The 20,267-nt window shown below is 35.8% G+C and overlaps 1 protein-coding gene across 1 annotated transcript in view; it reads left to right on the forward strand.

Moving 5' to 3' along the window:
* The first annotated feature begins 3,050 nt into the window (after window positions 1–3,050).
* ABCD3 (ATP binding cassette subfamily D member 3) overlaps window positions 3,051–20,267 on the forward strand; it is an 83,082-nt gene continuing 65,865 nt past the window's right edge. The window contains exon 1 of the mRNA XM_074262742.1: window positions 3,051–3,286. Within this exon, the coding sequence (XP_074118843.1) occupies window positions 3,150–3,286 (137 nt within the window). The 5' untranslated portion in view covers window positions 3,051–3,149. The remainder of the gene's footprint in view (window positions 3,287–20,267) is intronic.

Below are 20,267 nucleotides of genomic sequence, written 5' to 3' on the forward strand. Positions count from 1 at the left end.
GTATCATATATATATATTTGATTAGCAAGCTTCCTAAATCTTCATCTAAGTAATTTATAAAAATGATGAATAAGTCATAGGCAAGGTCAAAGTCCTATAGTATGATATATTTATAAGCCTCTGATAAACACTATTTCTGGATAGTTGTTCAATGAATGAGCTATGAATCTGCCTAAATGGCACTATTATCTAGCCACATTAAATAAAAAAATAAACTGCAAAAATTTAAACTTATTTGCCAATCAATCAAAAACAAACACTTATTAATAAAGTGAAATTGTCTCTGTTTTCAAGGAGTTTACATCCTAATGGGGGAGATAATATGTAAAGATGAAGGTATATAGAGATGATATACAAAGTAGTAATTTTAAAGAGATGCACTTAAATGAAGACAATTTAAAATACCTGGAATTTATGGAATCCTTGGCTTCCTTCAAAATAGAGTTCAGGGATAACCATTTCTAAGAGGCCTTTCCTTATTCCTCTACTCCCACTCCCATCCCCCATCTTTATTTGTTTATGCTCAAATGTTTTGGAATTATTTTATAATTTTGCATTTATTTCTTTATATGTTATATCTTCCAAATAGAATGTAATCTCTTGGAGGATAGGGATTGCTTTACTTTTTTTTCTCCATATCCCTAGGACCTATTCTGTTAATGTGTGTGTGTGTGGGTATGTATATACATGTATATATACATAAATGTATATGTTTATACACAATATCCACATATACACACATATATATATTTACACAGTGGGTTTTTAACAAATATTTGTTGAATTGAATTCAAGAAAGCTAAGTAGTTCAAGAGGCAGAGGGGAGGATGGAAGATGTGGTCAGGCAGGGCAGCTCCTAATGACTTCGGAGACAGAATATAGTATTAGGGAGGATAGGAAGTAGGTCAATTTGGCCTGCTGAAACCATTCCCTAAAACCTACATCTTCATCCTTCCAGTTCATCTCAAAAACCCTTTAATATCATCCCTAATATACTCTAAGCTCTGTTAATGAAGTAGATCTTGCTCCTCTACATGTACCCTGGAATCCATTCCCTCTTGTCTTCTTCAATAGATTATAGCTTAAATATGGCCCAGTGGTCCTCAAACTTTTTAAATAGGGGGCCAGTTCACTGTCCCTCAGACTGTGGGAGGGCCGGACTATAGTAAAAACAAAAACTCACACTCTTGTCTCAGCCCCTCAGCCCATTTGCCATAACCAGGTGGGCTACATAAACGTCCTCAGCGGCTACATGTGGCCAAGGAGGTGTAGTTTGAGAACCCCTGAGAGTGGCTGCCACTCTCCCTATCTACTAATTCCTTCACCATATACGACCAATCACCTTAAAATACTGCATTTAATCTCTCCTTTTCTCAGGCTCCTTGTTTCTATTTCCTCTCTTTTTATTCATTCCTCAAAGTTTTTGTAATCTGGCTTCTGACTTCATTATTCAGCTGAAACTTCGATTTCTTTAATTGACAAAATGATTAGTCTTTTCTCATTCCTTAACTTTCTTGAACTTTTTGCTTTATTTGATGCTGTTGACCACTCTCTGTTCCTGAATATTTTTACCTCTTTGGAGTTTTCTGATATGATTCTCTATTAGTTCTCTTACCGGTCGGCTTTTTTTCGAAATCTTATCAACAAAACCACACCCCTAAACTGTGGGTGTTCTCCAGGGCTCTATTTCTTTCTTTCTCTATGCTCTCTCTCTTGGTGACCTCATCTGCTCCCAGAGCTGTAAATGATCATTTCTATGCATGATTTCCAGCTCTATATATCCGACCCCAGTCTTCCGAGCTCTAATCTTGTACCTTTCAATTATTTCTTGGATATTTCTAACTAGAGGCATTTAAAGTAAGCCAGACTGAGCAAGTCATGTAAGTTTCAGTGTTTCAGACAACTCTTAATTTAAGACTCGTAAGTTACAGGTAATGATTTTCATTAGTAACTTTAGTTGCTTCTGTCAATATAACCACAAAAAGGGCGTCAGAGGTAGATATCACCGAAGAGCAAGCTCTTGGTGGCTCTTGCACATCCCCTCTCCCTTACTGCTTCATTGCTCTGATTTCTGTATGAGTCAGCTCTTTTGCCATTCAGACTTTCACCCACTCATTCAGCTTGCTGGAACTCCGTCAAGTCTGTTTAGAAATGCTTTATGTTTTTGCCTCAATGATCACTCCTCCAGGCCTGCCTACTCTAAGAGTTAAGGTGACAAAGGTTTTCCTTCCCGTTCCTTCTAGCTTGTGTGGTTAGGGCCAGGGCTGAGCAGATCACTCAAGCGTTTCATTTAGCCAGACTGGAGAGGTGGAGTAGAGCAAAGGAGTGACCTTTGTTCTACATTCTTGCCAGCGTCACCTTCCCTAAGTGTTTCTTTCTTTGTGGATTGAAGGAGGTGTGCCGAACTATTTCTTTTCCTAAACTGGCTTCCTCTTGTTCCCTTTGGTTAAAACAACATCCTCTAGGAGGCCGCTGGGACAATGAAAAAAAGGTTCTGTCTGGGAAGCCTTCAGCACTTCTTGGAGGAGGGTCAGCGAAAGCTATAAAACACTCTGGGTTACCTCAATGTGCACGCGAGGCGTCCAGACTCCTCCTCAGGCAAACTTTTGTGGGGAGGGAGGGTGGCTCGCTGGAACAGCAGCCTGACCCGCACGCTCTTATCTCAAGTCTCTTTCTAGCGGTGTGTGGGCTGGCTGGGGGCTGGAGGGAGGAGGGGTCGGGGTAATGGGCGTGCTTTTCCAGTTCTTCAGAACGCCTGAGGAGTTTGAAGGGAGTGTCAGGAAGGTGGGGAGAGAGAGTGGGAGGACTTACCGAGGGGTTCCAGAACAAGAGAGAGATGCGTACAAAGAACGCGGGGCTAGGTCTTACAGGAAGCGAATACTGACGAAGGCGTGGCCAAGGCTGGGCAGCGCGCGAGGCGAAGGCTTCTCTGCAGCTACGAGCGAGGGGGCGTGGCCAAGGCGGGCACGGGGCAGGACCGAGCGCGAGCCAAAGGGCGGACCCGCTTGGGGCCCTACCTTCTGCTCTCCTCCCTTCTCTTCCCCTCCCCCGCCCAGCCCTACCCGGGTTTCCCAGCCTCCCCCGCGCTTCCTCGGCTCCGGCAGTCGCAGCAGCGGGCGCGCGTCCCAGTCCCGGACTCGTTCAGTGCTATGGCGGCCTACAGCAAGTACCTGACGGCGCGGAATTCCTCGCTGGCCGGGGCCGCCTTCCTAGTGCTCTGTCTGCTTCATAAGAGGCGTCGCGCTGCTGTCGCCGCCGCTTCCCGCGCCGGAGGCCCGCCGCACGGGTAAGCGGGGCCCGCCTCCTCCTCGGGAGTCCGTGTCGCGCACCCCGGTGCCTGGAGCACAAGCTCCGGGGTCCTGCCGGGCTTCCCCTGGCCCTCTGCCGGGGCCAGCCTGAACAAACTCGACCGGCCCCGGCACCTCGCTGGTCTCCGCGATCCGGGGTAGGCGGGGGCGCCGTGCCTGGCACGAGCCCTTGACCTCCCTCCCCCGCTCACCTCCCCCTCCGCGGGCACTCGCGGCGGCGCCCCCTAAGAGCTCGCGTCCCCTCCCCTCGCTCCAACTTTGGGGGGTGTCTGCGAACTCCGCCCCCTGCGAGGTGGGTGCAGGAGCCGGCTCGGCTGGGAGTCCCGCCTGTGAACCCCCTCCGCCGGGGTCCGTGGTTGCTCCTGAGCCCCAGAAGAGTCGGGGGTCTTCCCAAAGCTGAAAGGAGGAGGGCGAGTCTTAAAACTCCCTTAGACCCACTTGGCAAAGTCTTGTAGGAAAGTGATTTGTGGACTTGGCAAGCGGCCTGTCATCGAGACTGGTCGAAACTATGACCCAAGAACTTGATTGAACAGGGTGTCCCATTCCCGAGTTTCTTCTCAGCTTCCTCCCGCTCAGCAGGTGAAAGGGGAAATCTCCCCCTGCCGCGGCCAGGTCCTGATCTGGTGCTTTCCGCTGGAAAAGGAGTCACTTGGCAGATTTGGCTCCTGTTTTTAGGATTAGGGAAACTGGAGGATAACGGGGGTCTGTGTGGATCCTGAAGAAAAGCAGTGGGAGGAGGATGTTAAAACGGAGTATTGTCTTGAAGTTACTGTCCTACAATCTAATGTCCCGTGCCTTCATCTTCCTGTTGTGTTTTTTCAATCACTATTTTATTTCATTAAAACTGCTACCACGAAAATCTGGAGTAATTGGAAGAAGTATGGAGACCATAGTACCTGTTCAATTCTGTGCTGTTAATTGTAGTTTCTAATAGGAAATAATTCTCACTTAAATAGCGACTTAGTTTATTGAGAAATTTTCACAAGGGGAAAAACCTGAAATTCTTTACCTTAAAACAACAACAACAAAACCTTATTTGATTCTACTTCTTACCTACAAAGTTACTAATTTAAAAATGCAAAAATAAAAATACAAAATGACTTTGCATTAATGCTCTCTCAGACTTAATGCTTAAATGAATAGAATAAATACATTAGGGTTTCAAGAGTACATAGCAGAACTAGATAGATCTGGATGAAAATTTTAGACATTTGACTGGAAACTTTAACACTAGCATTAGTGATATAGAATTTTTATTAAACTGACTCAAAAATGAACATCCTTTTATCAGAAATTATGCAAGCATTTGGAAATTAAATTGTACCCTGGTGAATTTATTTGAATAAGAAACCGATACTTCATGATCTGTTGAATGGAAGTTAAAAAGATTTGTAGGTAATAGATAAAATCGGCATTTGGCAAAAAAAAAAAAAAAAAAAAAAAGAAACACAAAGCATGACATATCCCTCAAAATATATCTAAACTTGATAAGGATTTCAAAATGTTATTTTGGAAGAGGAGATGAAATGGTCAAATCTGCTTTATAGGAGTGGGACCAGGATCTGTGAATTTCATTTGTAGAAATAACTCTTCAATGAGGAAGCCCCTCTGTACCAGTAAAGGTCTTTACCTTCTTTTTAAAAGAGTTGCCTAGAACACTGAAATGTTAGCTAGAATCAGAGATAGAACTTGAACTCTGGTCTTCTTGGTCTGCTCTGCCATGCCAGGATACCTTTTTGTAAAGCTTTATGAGTATACTGTGGTCTAAATTGTTTTAATTATCTTTATGTAACCAACTAAGATAAATGAACCTTTTGTGTTACAACTTGTAAAAATTGCCTATTTAATGGAGTACTTATATTTAACTGTCTTTTTGAATCTCTTCAGGAGTGGCTAATTTTATATATATATATATATATATATATATATATATATATATATAAAATTAATCAAAAAAAGGCCAATAGTCATTGCTTTCCTCATAGTTAAACATGTTAGACACAAAAAGCCTCTAGAGTTGAGCTCTTGTAAAGTGAAAAATTATTGTTTTTTTAAATTTAATACTCCAGTGAAAGTATTAGAAAATGGACTGAGTGACTGAGCTGATAAATCATGCTGCCAAAAGGTAGTTGGCATCCACACAGAGTAAGCTCTTTGAGGGAAAATGGCTTACCTTGTCTAAAGCTAAGTTTCCTTTATTACCCACTTAGCACCATACTCTCTATATAGTAAATACTTAAGTCCTATTTTTTTTTTTTTTTTTTTGGTTCAAAGGGAATTTCTTTTGGTGAAGGCACACAATCCAACAAGTATTTGTGGAACCACCTACTTGATAAGAGAGCTATAAAAAATGTGTAAGTGATATAGTGTGTCTTGCCTTTTGGGCATTTTCACCTGGAGTTTTTTTTTTTTTTTTTTTTTTTTTTTTTTCTGGGACAATTGGGGTTAAGTGACTTTCCCAGGGACACACAGCTAAGGAAGTGTTAAGTGTCTAAGGTCAAATTTGAACTCAGGTCCTCCTGACTTCAGGGCTGGTGTTCTATCCACTACACCAACTAGCTGCCCCCCTCACCTGGAGTTCTTATCTATGCCTTACTGTCTTACCTAGTAAGGCTTTCCTAAAACTGAACTCATCATCTTCTCCCCCCACCCACTGCCTCCCCTAAAACCCATCCCTCTTCCTAACTATTATTACTGTTCAGGGGACCGAAATCCTGTCAGTCATTCAGCCTCCCACTTTAGACATCAGCCTTATCTCTTCACTCTCTCTCCTCATCCCCCTCATATCTAATCTCTTGCCATGTTTCTTGTATATGCACCTTTCTCTTTTCTGAAAGAGTGGCCACCTTGCCTTTCTTTCCATCTCCATATTTTAGCACAGAATGTGCAAATAGTAGTTAAATTTATGATTAGGGAACAATAAGCAATATAAATAATAGATGTTATAGAATTCAGGAGAGATGAATGAGTACTCAAGGAAGACCTCATTAAGGAAGTGAGATTTAATTGGGACCTTGAAGAAGGGATAGGATTTTAGATATGTTTTTATATGGAAGAAACACATTATTAAGTTTTATTCATTTCAATTCTTATCTGTTTTATTCCCTTAGACATTTTGGGGGAGGGTTATATAAAATCTACCATAAATTTCCTTTAGGTTCATTAAACCTAATTTGTAGGGAATAACATTGCTAAAATATGAACAAGTAATTTTGTCATTTATGAATGATTATTATTAAATAATTATAAGGCAAAATTCTCACAGGAAAGACCTAAGATACAGGAGTATGTAATCCTGAAATATTTGGGTTTCTCTACCTTTATTCTTTCCTTGACCCTTTCACTCCCCAAGTCTTCAATAAAAATGATAAAATGTTTTAGACATCTCAGATTAGCTAATCAAAAGTCAAGACTTGCCTTCCATGATACTTTTTTCTTATGGTTCTTATACCTTTCTCTCTTTATGTGTCTGTCTTCAACCTGTGTATATTAAATCCCTAAGCTCAGTACTTAGCACTGTATACATTTTTTCCACCTTAAAATTCATATGGAGAGTTTTTAGCATTTTAGAGCTATAAAGTATTATAGAAATAATTTAGTTCAATCTCATTGTTTTATACTTGAGGAAAGTAAGGTTTACAAAGGTTAAATCATTGACCTAAAACTTTTCTGGCTTCAACTGCATGTTATGAAGAACTTAAAGACTTCTTTATCACTTACCATTAGAATGTGTCCTTATTTGAGAAAGCTGTTGGGATCACCTTAAATTCAAGACAACATGGCATAATGGAAAGCACAGGCTCAGGAGTCACAAGACCCAAGCTTTGTTCAGGCTTTGTCAACTTGTAGTGTGAACCTAAGGCAAATAATTTCTCTTCTCTGGGCTTCAATTCCACTGACTTTTAAAATGAAGGAATTGGACAAGGCAGGTCCCTTTTGATTGTAAGTCTTGAGTGTAACTTCAGAAAGCACATCATCTTTTCCCTGAAAATCTATTTTTTCTAATAGATTCTCTGTGGCACTTATACTACTTCTCTTCCCAGGAAACATCTTTGACCTTGCCCACTTTCCCTGTGTTTCATCTGGACATTTTGTCAGCTGTTACATGTTAATATTTCTTATTCATCATTTCTTTACTCTTTCCACTGTTATTGTTCTCTTCTAAACGCTTGCTAATTCATCATAGTTCTATAGTTGCTTTCTAACTAATGTTCCTGCTGCCAGACCTTTCCTTCTTTTCAGGCTCCTGTTTATTGAGGGCTTAATTTTTGCAAGGAGTCATAATAAATGATGTGGGGACAAAAAAAAAAGTAGAAGACACAATTACCTGCCTGATTCAGGGGTTTATGATGTAGTTAGACATTTCATTTCATACCCAGCACATTAGCAAAGATGATAAAAGATGGGAACAGTCAGTAATGGAGGAAACAGGACAAAAGAAAGGCGTACAAATGTACTCTTTTGGTAGAGTTATGAATCAAGTCTAACCAATTTGGAATACATGTCAAAAAATGACTAAAAGACTTATACATTTTGATTCAAAGATTCCATTGCTAGACGTATAACCCAGCAATTGGTCAAAGTTGGAAAGTAAAGTTCCATATTGATCAAAATAAATATTTTTTGTGGTAACAAAGAACCAAAAATGAAGTAAATGCTCATCAGAATGGCTAAGTAAATTGTGATTACATGAGCATATGGTAATATTTGGGTGCTGTAAAATGATAAATCACACAAATACAAAATTGGAGTTGGAAGGGACCTCATTGACCATCTGGTTCAACCTATCCATGAAAGGAATACTCCATTGGTATTTGGCTGAGTTGTTTTTCCAGTCTCTGCTTAAATAATTTAAGAGAAGGATGTGGATATGAAGAATTCAAAGTATGTGAAGGTGTATCTGAAATGAAGTAAGCAAAGCCAAGAAAAACAATATACATAACAACAACAACAACAATGGAAATGGAAAAAACAAAATAATGGAAACAATGTAATTTTAATGTAATTGTAATTATAATTTGTAATTATAATTTTTTTTGCTACCCAAATTTTTTATAAGAATGAAGCATGGTTCCAAGAAAAGGTGAGAAAATATATTCCCCTCCCTTCTTTGCGGAGTTGAGGGACTTTGGGTATGGAGCATCATATGTTTTCATATGTTGTTTATGTGTTGGTTACTTTTGCCAAACATTTTTTCCTCTTTTTTTATTTTTTGTTACAAGAGATAGCTTGCTAGGGAGGGGACATTCAGAAATGCAGTTGATACATTACAAATACTAAATAATTTTAAACTACAGTTGGGAAGACAAGACATTCACATAAAAATGAAATAAAGTAAGAAGATATTAATGCTATATCCTCATTGCAGTTTGTGAAGTAAGTAATCACAACTGTTATATAGAGATTCACAGTGCTTAAAACTGGAAAGGATTTTAAATTTTAGAAAAATATTTAAAATTTTACCTGTCTTAACAAATACTCCCCCCCCCCAGACATTTTCATACACAGAGTAGAACAGAGAGAAAGTATGCAAATCTATACTGTATACTGTATAATGCTTCTCCTTTGGAAAGAACTTTAGAGAACATCTAGTCCAGCTTACTTTACTATTGACAGCAAAATTTGAATCCAGATCCCTTCTGACTCAAGAGTCTAACTACTGCCTTTTCCATTATAGGCCATTGACTTTAATAAGCACTTCCCTCATGATCATACTGTGAAGATTATTATTTTTTAAAATTTTATTTTATTAAAGCTTTTTATTTACTAAACATATGGATGAGTAATTTTTTTTTAACATTGAGCTTTGCAAAACCTTCTGTTCCAATTTTTCCCCTCCTTCCCCCTCCCCCCTCCCCTAGATGGCAGGTAATCCAATACATATTAAATATGTTAAAATGCATGTTAAATCCAATGTGTGTGTGTGTGTGTGTGTGTGTGTGTGTGTGTGTGTGTGTGTGTGTGTGTGTAGATACAGTTATCTTGCTGAAAAAAAATCAGATCAGGAAGGAAAAAAAAAACTGAGAAAGAAAACCAAATGAAAGCAAGCAACAAGAGAGAGTGAGAATACTATGTTGTGGTCCAAATTCAGTTCCTACAGACCTCTCTCTGGGTATAGATGGCTCTCTTCATCACTAAACAACTGGAACTGGTTTGAATGATCTCATTGGATGATTGAAGAGAGCCACACCCATCAGAATTGATCATTGTGTAGTCTTGTTGTTGCTGTGGATAACGATTTCCTGGTTCTGCTCATTTCACTTAGTATCAGTTCATGTTCACATACCACAATTTATTCATTCATTTTCCAATTGATGGGCATTCATTCATTTTCCAGTTTCTTGCCACTCCAAAAAGGGCTTCCACAAACATTTTTCCCTCCTTTAAGATCTCTTTGGGATATAAGCCCAGTAGAAACTGTTGCATCAAAGAGTATGCACACTTTGTTAACTTTTTGACCATAGTTCCAAATTGCTCTCCAGATTGGTTGGATCTATTAACTTACTGTGAAGATTATTAATGTCATTTGACTGGTGAGAAAGATAAGCACTTCCCTCATGACCATACTAAGATTATTAATGTCAGTTGACTGGTAAGGAAGCACTCAGGTCCTAAGAATACAAAGGGAGTAATAGAATAGTCTTTGCCCTGCAGCATTTTTTTTGGGGAGACCACAAAGCAAGGTAAAGTCTATATAATAGTTTGGAGCCAGGTTCTGAAAAGTTTTAACTTGTCAAACAAAAGAGATTATATATTTAATCTTGGAGGCAAAGGAGAGTCCCTAGAGTTTTATGAGCAGGGGATGAATATAGTCTGTTGTATACTTTAGGATACATTATGAAATTTTGGTCATTGCATATGATATTTTTGACTAATCCATAGGTTTAGAGCTGGGAAGATTCTTAGAAGCCATCTGTTCCATTTTCCTAATTTTCATTTTTGTCACAAAGGAGGTTTCAATCAATAGGGAAGAGAGGTAGTTAAAATTATTATAGTGTAAAGGCAAAAGTCATTAATAAAAATTTCTTTGAAATTGTATTGATTACTTTAGTTTTTGTTTCATCTTTATTTCTCAATGTAGCTCTCCTTCCCCTCTTCAAGATCTAGATTTTCTAACAAAGAATAAAAAAGAGTAAATAATAAAGCTATTTAAGGTTAGCCAGTGTCTTGGTATAGGAGGAAGAATACTGGCTATGAAGGCATGATGTGGTTCAAATTCTGGCTTTGAGATTTAACCACCTCTATTGTTGCATGGAGGAGACAACTAAGCTGCTCAGTTGATAGAATAACAACCATATGGTTGAAGGGACAAATTACTGCAGCTCCTTGGACCTCAATTTCCTTTCCTTATATTCTTTAAATGAAAATGTTGCATCTAGATAGTCTCTGAGTTTCTTTCTGCTTTGAGGATATGAACTAATAACATCTTGACACATTTAAGAGTTCATCACTTTTTCCATCAGCTGCTCTGCTTGGTTTCTGCTCTAGGAACATCATGCCCTCTGCAGGATAAATTGATCATCTGAAATCTCAGATTGATACAACTTTGATATCAATACCCCTCCCTCCCAAAGTAGTGCTGGAGAGCAGAGCAATAAACTCCCTAAAGCTTCTTTTTATACAGACCTCAGAACCTTATAATTCATTTCATTTCCATTACTTGTTCTGCTTGATTTTGACTCCATGAAAATGGTATATTTCTCTACATTGAGTACTTTTTCTCTACTTCCTAATTACCTGTTCACACCAATACTCTTTGCATTTTGGATTATCCAAAAAAAAAAAAAAAAAAAAAAAAGAAAAAAGGAGATATAGAGAAACAGATTTTGGATAAATGCAAAGGTAAATTTCCTAATAACTATAATATTCTAATAACTGTAACATTAGCTTAATTAATGGGCTACCCCAGAATACTTTTTACTGTAAGTTGTCTTACTGGAGGTCTTAAAGGCAAATGAATACATATTTATTCAGATAGGAATTGAAGAAGATAGCTTCTGAGGTCCTTCCAACTTAATCTGAGTAATTGAGAGTTAAAAGTATTTCTACAATTAAAAGACCTATAGTGAGGAGTTTGCATCTAGTAAATATTTGAGCTGTGTTTTAGATTTTAGGTCCTTTGACTCAGTGAACTTTGTAATAGCACTTTCTAACTTTCTTCATAACAAAAGTATAAGTCTCCTGATTATTATCATGGACCTTTGAAATATTTACTTAATCCTGAATCATGTTCTCCAACATATTTTTAGCTGTCTTCTCTTGGGTCTGGCTTTATACTTAAGAACCTGAATACCAATAGATATGTGTACGAACATTAAAAATATTTTAGCACAGTGACTGACAAGTAGTAGGTACTTAAATCAGTGTTTGTTGAATTGAGTTAGTGACCTCAAAATTTTTAGTGATTATTTATGAATGGGGACACAAGAATAACTATTTCTCATTTGTACTGCCAGAATTCCATATATTTAGTCATGAGTGAATAAATAAAGCATTTATTAAACAGTGTGTGCAAGGCACTATGCTAAGTGCTGGGAATTCACACATTAAGCTAGTCCCTTTCAAAGAGCTACTATCCACTGGGGAAGAAACATGTGAAAGTTTTCAGCAGCAAATTAATTGGAAAAGACCCATGGTCCTTGGGCTTCAGTGTCAAAACAGAAGTCAATCTCTCTTTTTAAACGTCATTATTTGCCATTTGAATCTTCTTAATATGAATATTACTAATATTATTCTCTTAGGTCCCTAAGCTGTCTCAGTCAGGGCTGAAAGGAGTTTTCAGTGGTCAAGGTAATAGTGGTGGTTTGATTTATATGAATCTCGGAGTACCTTGCTGCTTCAGCTAGGCTGACTTGCTCACCTTTGTATGTGGCAGTTGGCTAATCTTTTTTTTTTTTTTTTTTTTTTTTTCCTGAGGCAATTGGGGTTAAGTGACTTGCCTAGAGTCATACAACTAAGTATTGTCTATGGCTAAATTTGAACTCAGGTCCTCCTGACATCAGGGACTCTCCACTGTGCCATCTAGCTGCCTTGGTTGGGCCATCTTAATTCACTGATATAATTCTCAGTTTCCAGATACTAGTCTGGAACTTAGGAGAGGTTTATGAAGTGCCTATTTGTAATTGCATTCTCAGTCTTGAATATTTTTTTGAAAATTGTTTACATCTTAATATATTTTGGTTTTCCTCTGCTTAATTTCTAAACCATTATTTAGCTTCATAAGTAAGTTGAATGTGTATGATCTAGTAATTTTTGCTTTTATTTATTTATTTTTAAAGCTTTTTATTTTCAAAACAAATGTACAGATGATTTTTCAACACTGACCTTTATAGTCTTGTGTTTCAGGTTTTCCCCTCTTCCCCACTCCCTTCCTTAGATGGCAAGCAATTCAATGTGTGTTGTCCATGTTAAAATATATGTTAAATCCAATATGTGTAAACATTTATACAATTCTCTTGTTGCACAAGAAAAATCAGATTAAAAAGGAAAGAAAATGAGTAAGAAAACAAAATACAAGCTAATATCAAAAAGAGTGAGAATGTTATGCTGTGAGATCTACTAATTTTTTTTAAAAAGTTATAATTCTAGACATTTCCAAACATTTATATTGTCAGAAAGTTTCACATACTTGAAATATTTTGGATTGGTGTGGCATTCTTATTATCGATTTTGCCTTTTTTTCTTTGGTCGTTCTACCAGTCTCCAGTGGAAAATCACGATATTCCTCTCCTTTTGAAACAGCAGCTGCTATTGGCAGAACAAACTTTTATCCATTCCAAGACAGACAAAGAATTAAAAGATCAGATGGCTTCTAACACTGACTGTAGGGGAAGTTAAGTCTTACTTCCTTCAGTTGTTAGCATAGAATTTTATATTTCGTAAATATTTAGCATAAATACTTGTTGATTGAATGAAGGGCTTTTTCACTTGGGATCAAACTGACTACAAATTGAATTATTTTGTAAAGCAAGAATTAATATAGAATTTTTTCTGCTAAATTAAATTCACAGAGGATTGTAATATCATAGATTAGAGGTGGAATGAACTTTATTCTTCATTTACTCTAACCTCTCATTTTACGGATGAGGAAACTGAATCTCAAAGAAAGGAAGCAATTCTTGTTGGGTCACCCGAATAATTAATGGAAGTTTTGAGATTTGAATCCTGGTACTCTGATTTTACACCCAGAAATCTTTTCTACTTCTTTTTATTAAAAAAGCTTATGTGGATGGGATATAGTCAGGAGTAAAAGGTTTTTTAATTAGCACAGAAAATTTAAGGTAGGAATGCTGTATACAAAGTGTTTTCTATTTCAAAGTACTAGAAAAATGTTGAAAGGTAAGAAATTTAATTCATTTAGATAGTTAATTATGAAATGGATTCATAGTTTGAAGGAGAGAAAAGTTTTGAGTATGAATATGAGTCAGGTTTCTTTGAAAAATTGTAATGCTGTTTTGAGTAATTGAAAAGAATTAGGGAAGCTGGACAAATGTAGGCCTTTCTAAGGAATCATGATGGCTGGTGGAGATTATATTTTAGATAAAAACAAAACACAAATTCTGTTGGCAAAGATGAAAAAAGATGCGAGAAATAATAGGTAGAAGAGTTATGGGAATAATGGATTGTTTATAGAACTGCAGTGGTCTTACCATATTTGTTTTCCTTTGGAATTAGAAGAGTGACTAAGATTTCTGTACTTTATGGCTTGGCAATCAATAACAATTTATTAAACTTCTGTTATTCAGACCCAGCAATCCCACTAGTAGGTATATCACCCTAAGAAAGTAAAAAAAAAAAAATCAAGTCTAATAATAATAATAGCTATCATTTGTCTAATGATTTGAGATTTGCAAATTGCTTTATATATTATCTCATTTAATTCTCTTGACTATTCTGTGATGCAGATCTTTGCCCTAACACTGCAAGGATATGCAACAAAGATAAAATGGCACTTAGCATATATAGACAAAGGCTCCATTTGGGATCTGGTCTGGTCAGGTCATCAGGGTATAGTGAATTTAGTGGTCTTAAGCCCTTGGATGACCAGAAAGAAGAATCAAGGGGGTTGTCAAGGTCCCAGGGACAGTTTTACTGTCTTTCAGGCTGGAAAAACAAGGAACTCTAGTTCTCTTACAATATGCTACTTTCATTTTGCACATAAGGAGAGATAAATGGTTAAGTAGCTTACCCCTAGATATAGTACTAATGACTAGGCTAGTAAATGTCTATAGCAGGATTCAAATTTTTTCTTGCTGCCTTCAACATGTATCAAAATAGTCATAGCAGCTCTTTATAATAGAAAAGTACTGTTACCTAAGTGTTGTCTATCAATTGAGAAATTACCCCCCCACCCGCCCCCAAAAAAGCCTAGTTGCATATGAATGAATATATTTCTGAGAAAATAAGATAATTCAAGGAAACGTGAAAAAAATTTTATATACTGATGCAGAGGAAAATAAACAGAACCAAGAAGATATTTATAATGATTGTAACAGTGTAAGTTGAAATATTAGCAAAAGATGATTAAATTTCTGAATAGTGGAAAACAGAAATGGAGAAGAAGGGATTAAAATGTATTTCCATCACAATAAAGACTGTTAGAATAGAATGATACATTGTCAGACTAGATTTCAGTGTCAGATTTGTTCTATTTAATTGCTCCCTTCTGTCACTGGAGAGTTTTTAGTAAAGGACTGGAAAGTTACAATGAAGCAAAGATAAGGTTATCAATTAAATATATTTTAAAAACCTACCAAGTATCAAAGTCTGCAGTGGAAAACATTAATCTTAAAACCTATAACAGAATCTAGAGTATTGTAGAAAGCACTGGAGTGGGCCACAGTAAGTATAACAAGGGCAGGAATATTCTCTTTAGAAACTCATTGGTGTGAGTTCTGGTCCTAGCACCTACTAATTGGATGGATGACTTTGTACTTCTTTGAGCAATTTCCTTATCTTATAAGTTATTTATACTTGGATTACTAACACCTAGGTTATTCTCTAGAGAATGCTTTGTAAACCATGAAAGATTGCAAAATGTGAACTATTATTATGAATGAATCACATGTGAATGCAATGTTGCTTTGTTTTTTTTTTTTTTGACATTGAAATAATTCAAAAGGGCGGTCTAGATATTTATGTATCAATTTTAAGTATTTGAGAAAATCGTAATTTCAGAGTCATAAATTATGATTCAATAATTGCTTTCTTCATTGTTGCTATTGCTTTGGGTTATATAACTACTTTTTGTGGAAATTTCTCTTTTTTAAACTGGAAGACACTGAATTTAGTTATCATCTTATTCATCAAATTTGATTCTAAATTACTTTTGGCCATTAAAAAAAAAAAACAAATCCACTCCCACAAGATGAAAATTTGTCACTTCTGAAGTGACTTGGATTCTTAAAATGAGTCTAGAAGTTTAAAATCATTGGAACAAGTGTGTAGTTTCCCAACCTCTTTATGAAGAGAAAAAATCTTATTTAATGATATTAGAAAACATGATTTTGTAGGAGACATTTCCAGAGGAATAATATCAGTGTACCCAATAAGCAACATGATTAAGTAAATTAGCGTTCAGAGGATTTCTTAGTCAACAGTGCCAGGCACTGTACTCAGCCAAATGGCAATAAATCCAGAATGGTGGGAATTTTTGTTTTTAAATAGAAACTGTCTTGTTTATCATCTTTATTTAGTTTACTGCTTAGATTTTTTTTTTCTGTTTTTAAATTTTTTTTTCCCTTACTGTTATGGTGAAGATTTTTGTTCCAAGCGGTAAAGTGCTATGGCATAAACAAGTAATAGAAAAAGTACAAATAATTTGGTAAGTACTGACTACTTTAAGTAGTAGAACTGTTAAATTTTTGGGGAAATATAATTTAAGGGTTTAGAGTGTGTCCTGAATACAGATTTTTGCATGATAGATACTTTAAAGTTTTAGCCTAGATTGTGGCATGGTTTATTAACTTTCAGTTCAACAAATACCTGAAGTCCTCAAGAGAACACTTTTGTGAAAAGTGGAGATTAACAAGATGTGCACAGATAAATATATTCAAATAGACATTTCCTCGAATCAGCAAACATTAACATGAAGAAGACTGGAATCAGGAAAGTTGGAGGCCTTGTTACAGGCTCAAAATTAACCTTGAAAAAAAGCTAGCGGTTCCATGGATGGTGAAGGAGAGCATTCCAGGCATTATGGGATTGAACATAGAAATAGGATTATGATATTCGAGTCTTATTCATAGATATAACTATGAGATGGGTTTTTCATTTAACTTTTGAGAAGAATTAAAACCTGGAAAATGTATGTTCATTTAGACAAGCTATCCTTGTAATAGAAAAAAACTAAATAATATAGCATAAATTTGTTGTGATGTAGCTCCATTGAGACTTTTTTATTGCAAGATATCATAATAGGTGATATTCATTGTTATAACGTCTGTTTTGAAAGAATTAAATGAAAATTCTGGAGGTTAGGATGGAATTCCATTATATAAACACTTATTCTGATAGGGCAAACATTTTACATTATCCCACCCTTTTTCAAAGTCTACATTCATTGTGAAGAAATAGTGGATTTTCTGCCCAAAGAAATAGTATTTGGATTGCTAAAACCTAGCCAAGATATCATGGGGTTTATAGACTAGATTTCTTTTTTATGGTCCATGCCTTAAACCCAAATCATCCTGCTTTTCTTTGAATGGCCAACAGTAAGTCCTAGCCCAAGATTCACTTGGTCATTCTTTGGATTCTGAAGTCTCAGAGTGAGTGTAAAGAATAATTATTTATGTTTTGGCTTGAAACCTTGAGGATCTTTTCCATAATAATAATAATAATAATAATAATAATAATAATAATAATAATAATAATAGACTAGTTTAAAAAGACTATTCTTTGGCTCAATTTTACTTAGCGTTTATTACTGAATGGGCATTGCTTCAGTCAGTCTGAGACTTGGGAAAGACCTTAGTTTAAAAAGACCAAGGTCTCTCACTATATTTGGGGCCATTTTCAGTTGTCCTGACTTATAACTTGCCACTCAACCCAGATGATTCTGGAGGAGAGAGTGAGTTTGGTGACTTTGCACAGACTTCCCTCACTTAAATTTAGTTTGCTTGCAAGTTAAGACATTTACTTTATGATGTTATGGTCCTCTTCCAGGACAAAGGACAAATAATAATATTTACATGTTGTTTCCACTATTAGAATGTAAACTCTTTTGAAGGCAGAAATAATTTTGCCTCATCCTTATATTATCATTTAGCTTAGTGTCTGATACATAGAAAATGCTTAGTGTTTTGTTGATCATAGACAAGTGAAACTTCTTCAGAGGAGAGACATAATTAGATTTATTTAGCATTCAAGAATATCTATTTTGGCATCTGTGTGAAGGATGTTACAAAGAAAAGGCTTAGTACAGAACAGACCCTTAAGAGATTATTGCATGGGTCTAAGAGTGAGAAAATGAGTCTAAACCAGGTAGTGATATGAATAGTTAGAAAGTGATGAAGAAGAAAGATGTTATGGAGGTAGAATGAACAAGACATGGTAACTTCTTGTGTATACGGTTAGAATTTTGACTGTAGTCCTAGGTTATGAACTTGAGTGACTGAAAGAATACACTTGTCCCTGACAGAAAAAGGAAAGTTAGGATAATATTGTTGTTGTTATTGTTTAGAGATTTTAGCTGTGTCCCAACTCTTTGTGATTCCTTTTGGAATTTTCTTGGCAGAGATATTGGAGTGATTTTTCTAGCTCATTTTACAGATGAGGACACAGGCAAACAAGGTTTAAATGACTTTCCCAGAGTCATGGAGCTCATAAGTTTCTGAAGCCAGATTTAAACTCGGGAAGATGAATCTTCCTGACTTCAGACCTAATACTCTTTCTATTGTGCCACCTAGCTGCCCCTACAATAGGAGGGCAGGGTTTTGGAAGAAAAGTCATTATCTTTGTTTTAAACATACTCAATTTGAGATATCTGTAGAACATCTAGATGGAGTTGCTCAACAGTCAAGTGGTGATATGGGACTATAATTTAGGAGAAAAATAAGGGCTGGAAATGTAGATTTGAATTAATCTGCATAGAGCTCTATATTAAAGGAGGAGGAAAAGGAATTCTAAGACAATGTTCTGGGTCTATAGTGAGGAAGACTCTTTCTGAGTTCAAATGTGGCTTCAGACTTGTATTGCCTATGAGACACTTAACCTTGTTTGCTTTAGTTCCTCATCTGTTAAAAAAAAATGATATGGAGAAGAAATGGCGAATCACTCTGGTATCTTTGCCCATAAGACCTTAAAGCAGATCAAAAAGAGTTAGACTTGACTAGAAAATTATAAACAACAAAAACTGAACATTTGGAAACCAGGAGGTACTTGTAAGGCCATTGTTGTGATTGGAGGAATATAGAATTGATTGAAAAAACATGCCATCAAGATAGGCAGCCAGTCATCAAGACCAATTTAGGCAAGTAGGAGCCAACAGTCAGGGTTTGACAGGGTGGTGGACAAAAGTAAGTCAGTCAGAAAGAAGCAGCATACTGTAGTGAAAAGCTCATTGATCTTGGAATGGGTTCAAGTGAGTTCAGTTCCCAATAAGTAGATAGACCTGCTGAGCTTCAGTTTCCTTAATTTCTGAATGAAGATGATAATAATCTGGCTGCCTAGGCTCTGAAAGTGTTGTGTTGCAAATGCTTAGCTTAAGAAAAGTAATGAGTAGCTCCTCACTACTGACTGAATGAGCCCACTGAGCTTCAGCAAAAAGAGATCTTAGTGCAGAGCAATGGTTTACAAACTTTTTTTTTTCAAATGCCAACGACAACAACAAATATTGTTCTCTCTACATAAACCTTTCATATAGCAGTCTATACAAATAATTTTCTTAGATCACATTTTATTAAAATAAAGGTAAGGATTTATTACATGTTTATAAGAATACAAACTTTAAATGATCAACATGTTTAGTTACAAATTCTTTCCATCTTTTATATTCATAACAAAATATTAAATATTAATGTAATATATTGACTTGGTTTTTTAGAATTTCTTGAAGCAGATCATTAATTTTGTTGATAGTAATTTTTTCAAACAGTAATCAGAATTTATAAAGATAGGATATCTGTCAGCAGAAAAAGCTTGTTTTGTACAAATTAGATATTATAAATAGCAAAAAAATTATAGTTTTATCTGATAAACCAGACAAATCTTTATTCACTTTTTTAGCCAAAACATAAGGGTTATGTGGGTTACATGCTATTACAGAACAAATCTACTAACCATTGTAATTCAGATGAAGTAAGGCCAAATATTTGTTTTGTATCCATTCATATATAGATATTTCTAGGTCTTTAAAATAAATTGAGAATTTTTATATTGTAATTTGATTATCAAGAAAATCTTTACTTCCATTTTGTTCAAAGGATACAAATCGTTAGACTTAGGGAAATACCATGTTGTAAATTTATTATCTATAGCTCTTAATTTTTTTCCTTTTTTTTTTCATTTCATTGTCATTTTGATGACTTTGCACTGATTCATTTAAAATATTTAGTATTTTGAAAATATTCATCAAACACATTTCAGATTTTTAAAAATTTATGAAATGAATTTGCTTCATCTTTAATAATAAAGATTAAGTTATTATTTAATTTAATTAAAGATTATTGCTAAGAAAAATGTCAGTTTCTTTTACTTCAATGTTCTCTGAGACTTGAGAAGTCATTGTGTTTCACAATTATATAAATGTGCCATATGTTTTACCCCCATATTGTCATGCAATTTTCAAAAAAAAAAAAACCAACCCTTCCTTTAAATGGACTCTTTATTAATAAAGTTGATTATACTTGTAACAGTTGGAAAATTGTATCTCTTCATTTATATTTCTCATCCAGGTGATCGTGAAACATATCATATGTTCAGATTTCATAAGGGGCTACATTTTTAACAATGCTTTTTAAT

Source organism: Sminthopsis crassicaudata, chromosome 4, assembly GCF_048593235.1.
Source record: "Sminthopsis crassicaudata isolate SCR6 chromosome 4, ASM4859323v1, whole genome shotgun sequence".
Lineage (NCBI taxonomy): Eukaryota > Metazoa > Chordata > Mammalia > Dasyuromorphia > Dasyuridae > Sminthopsis > Sminthopsis crassicaudata.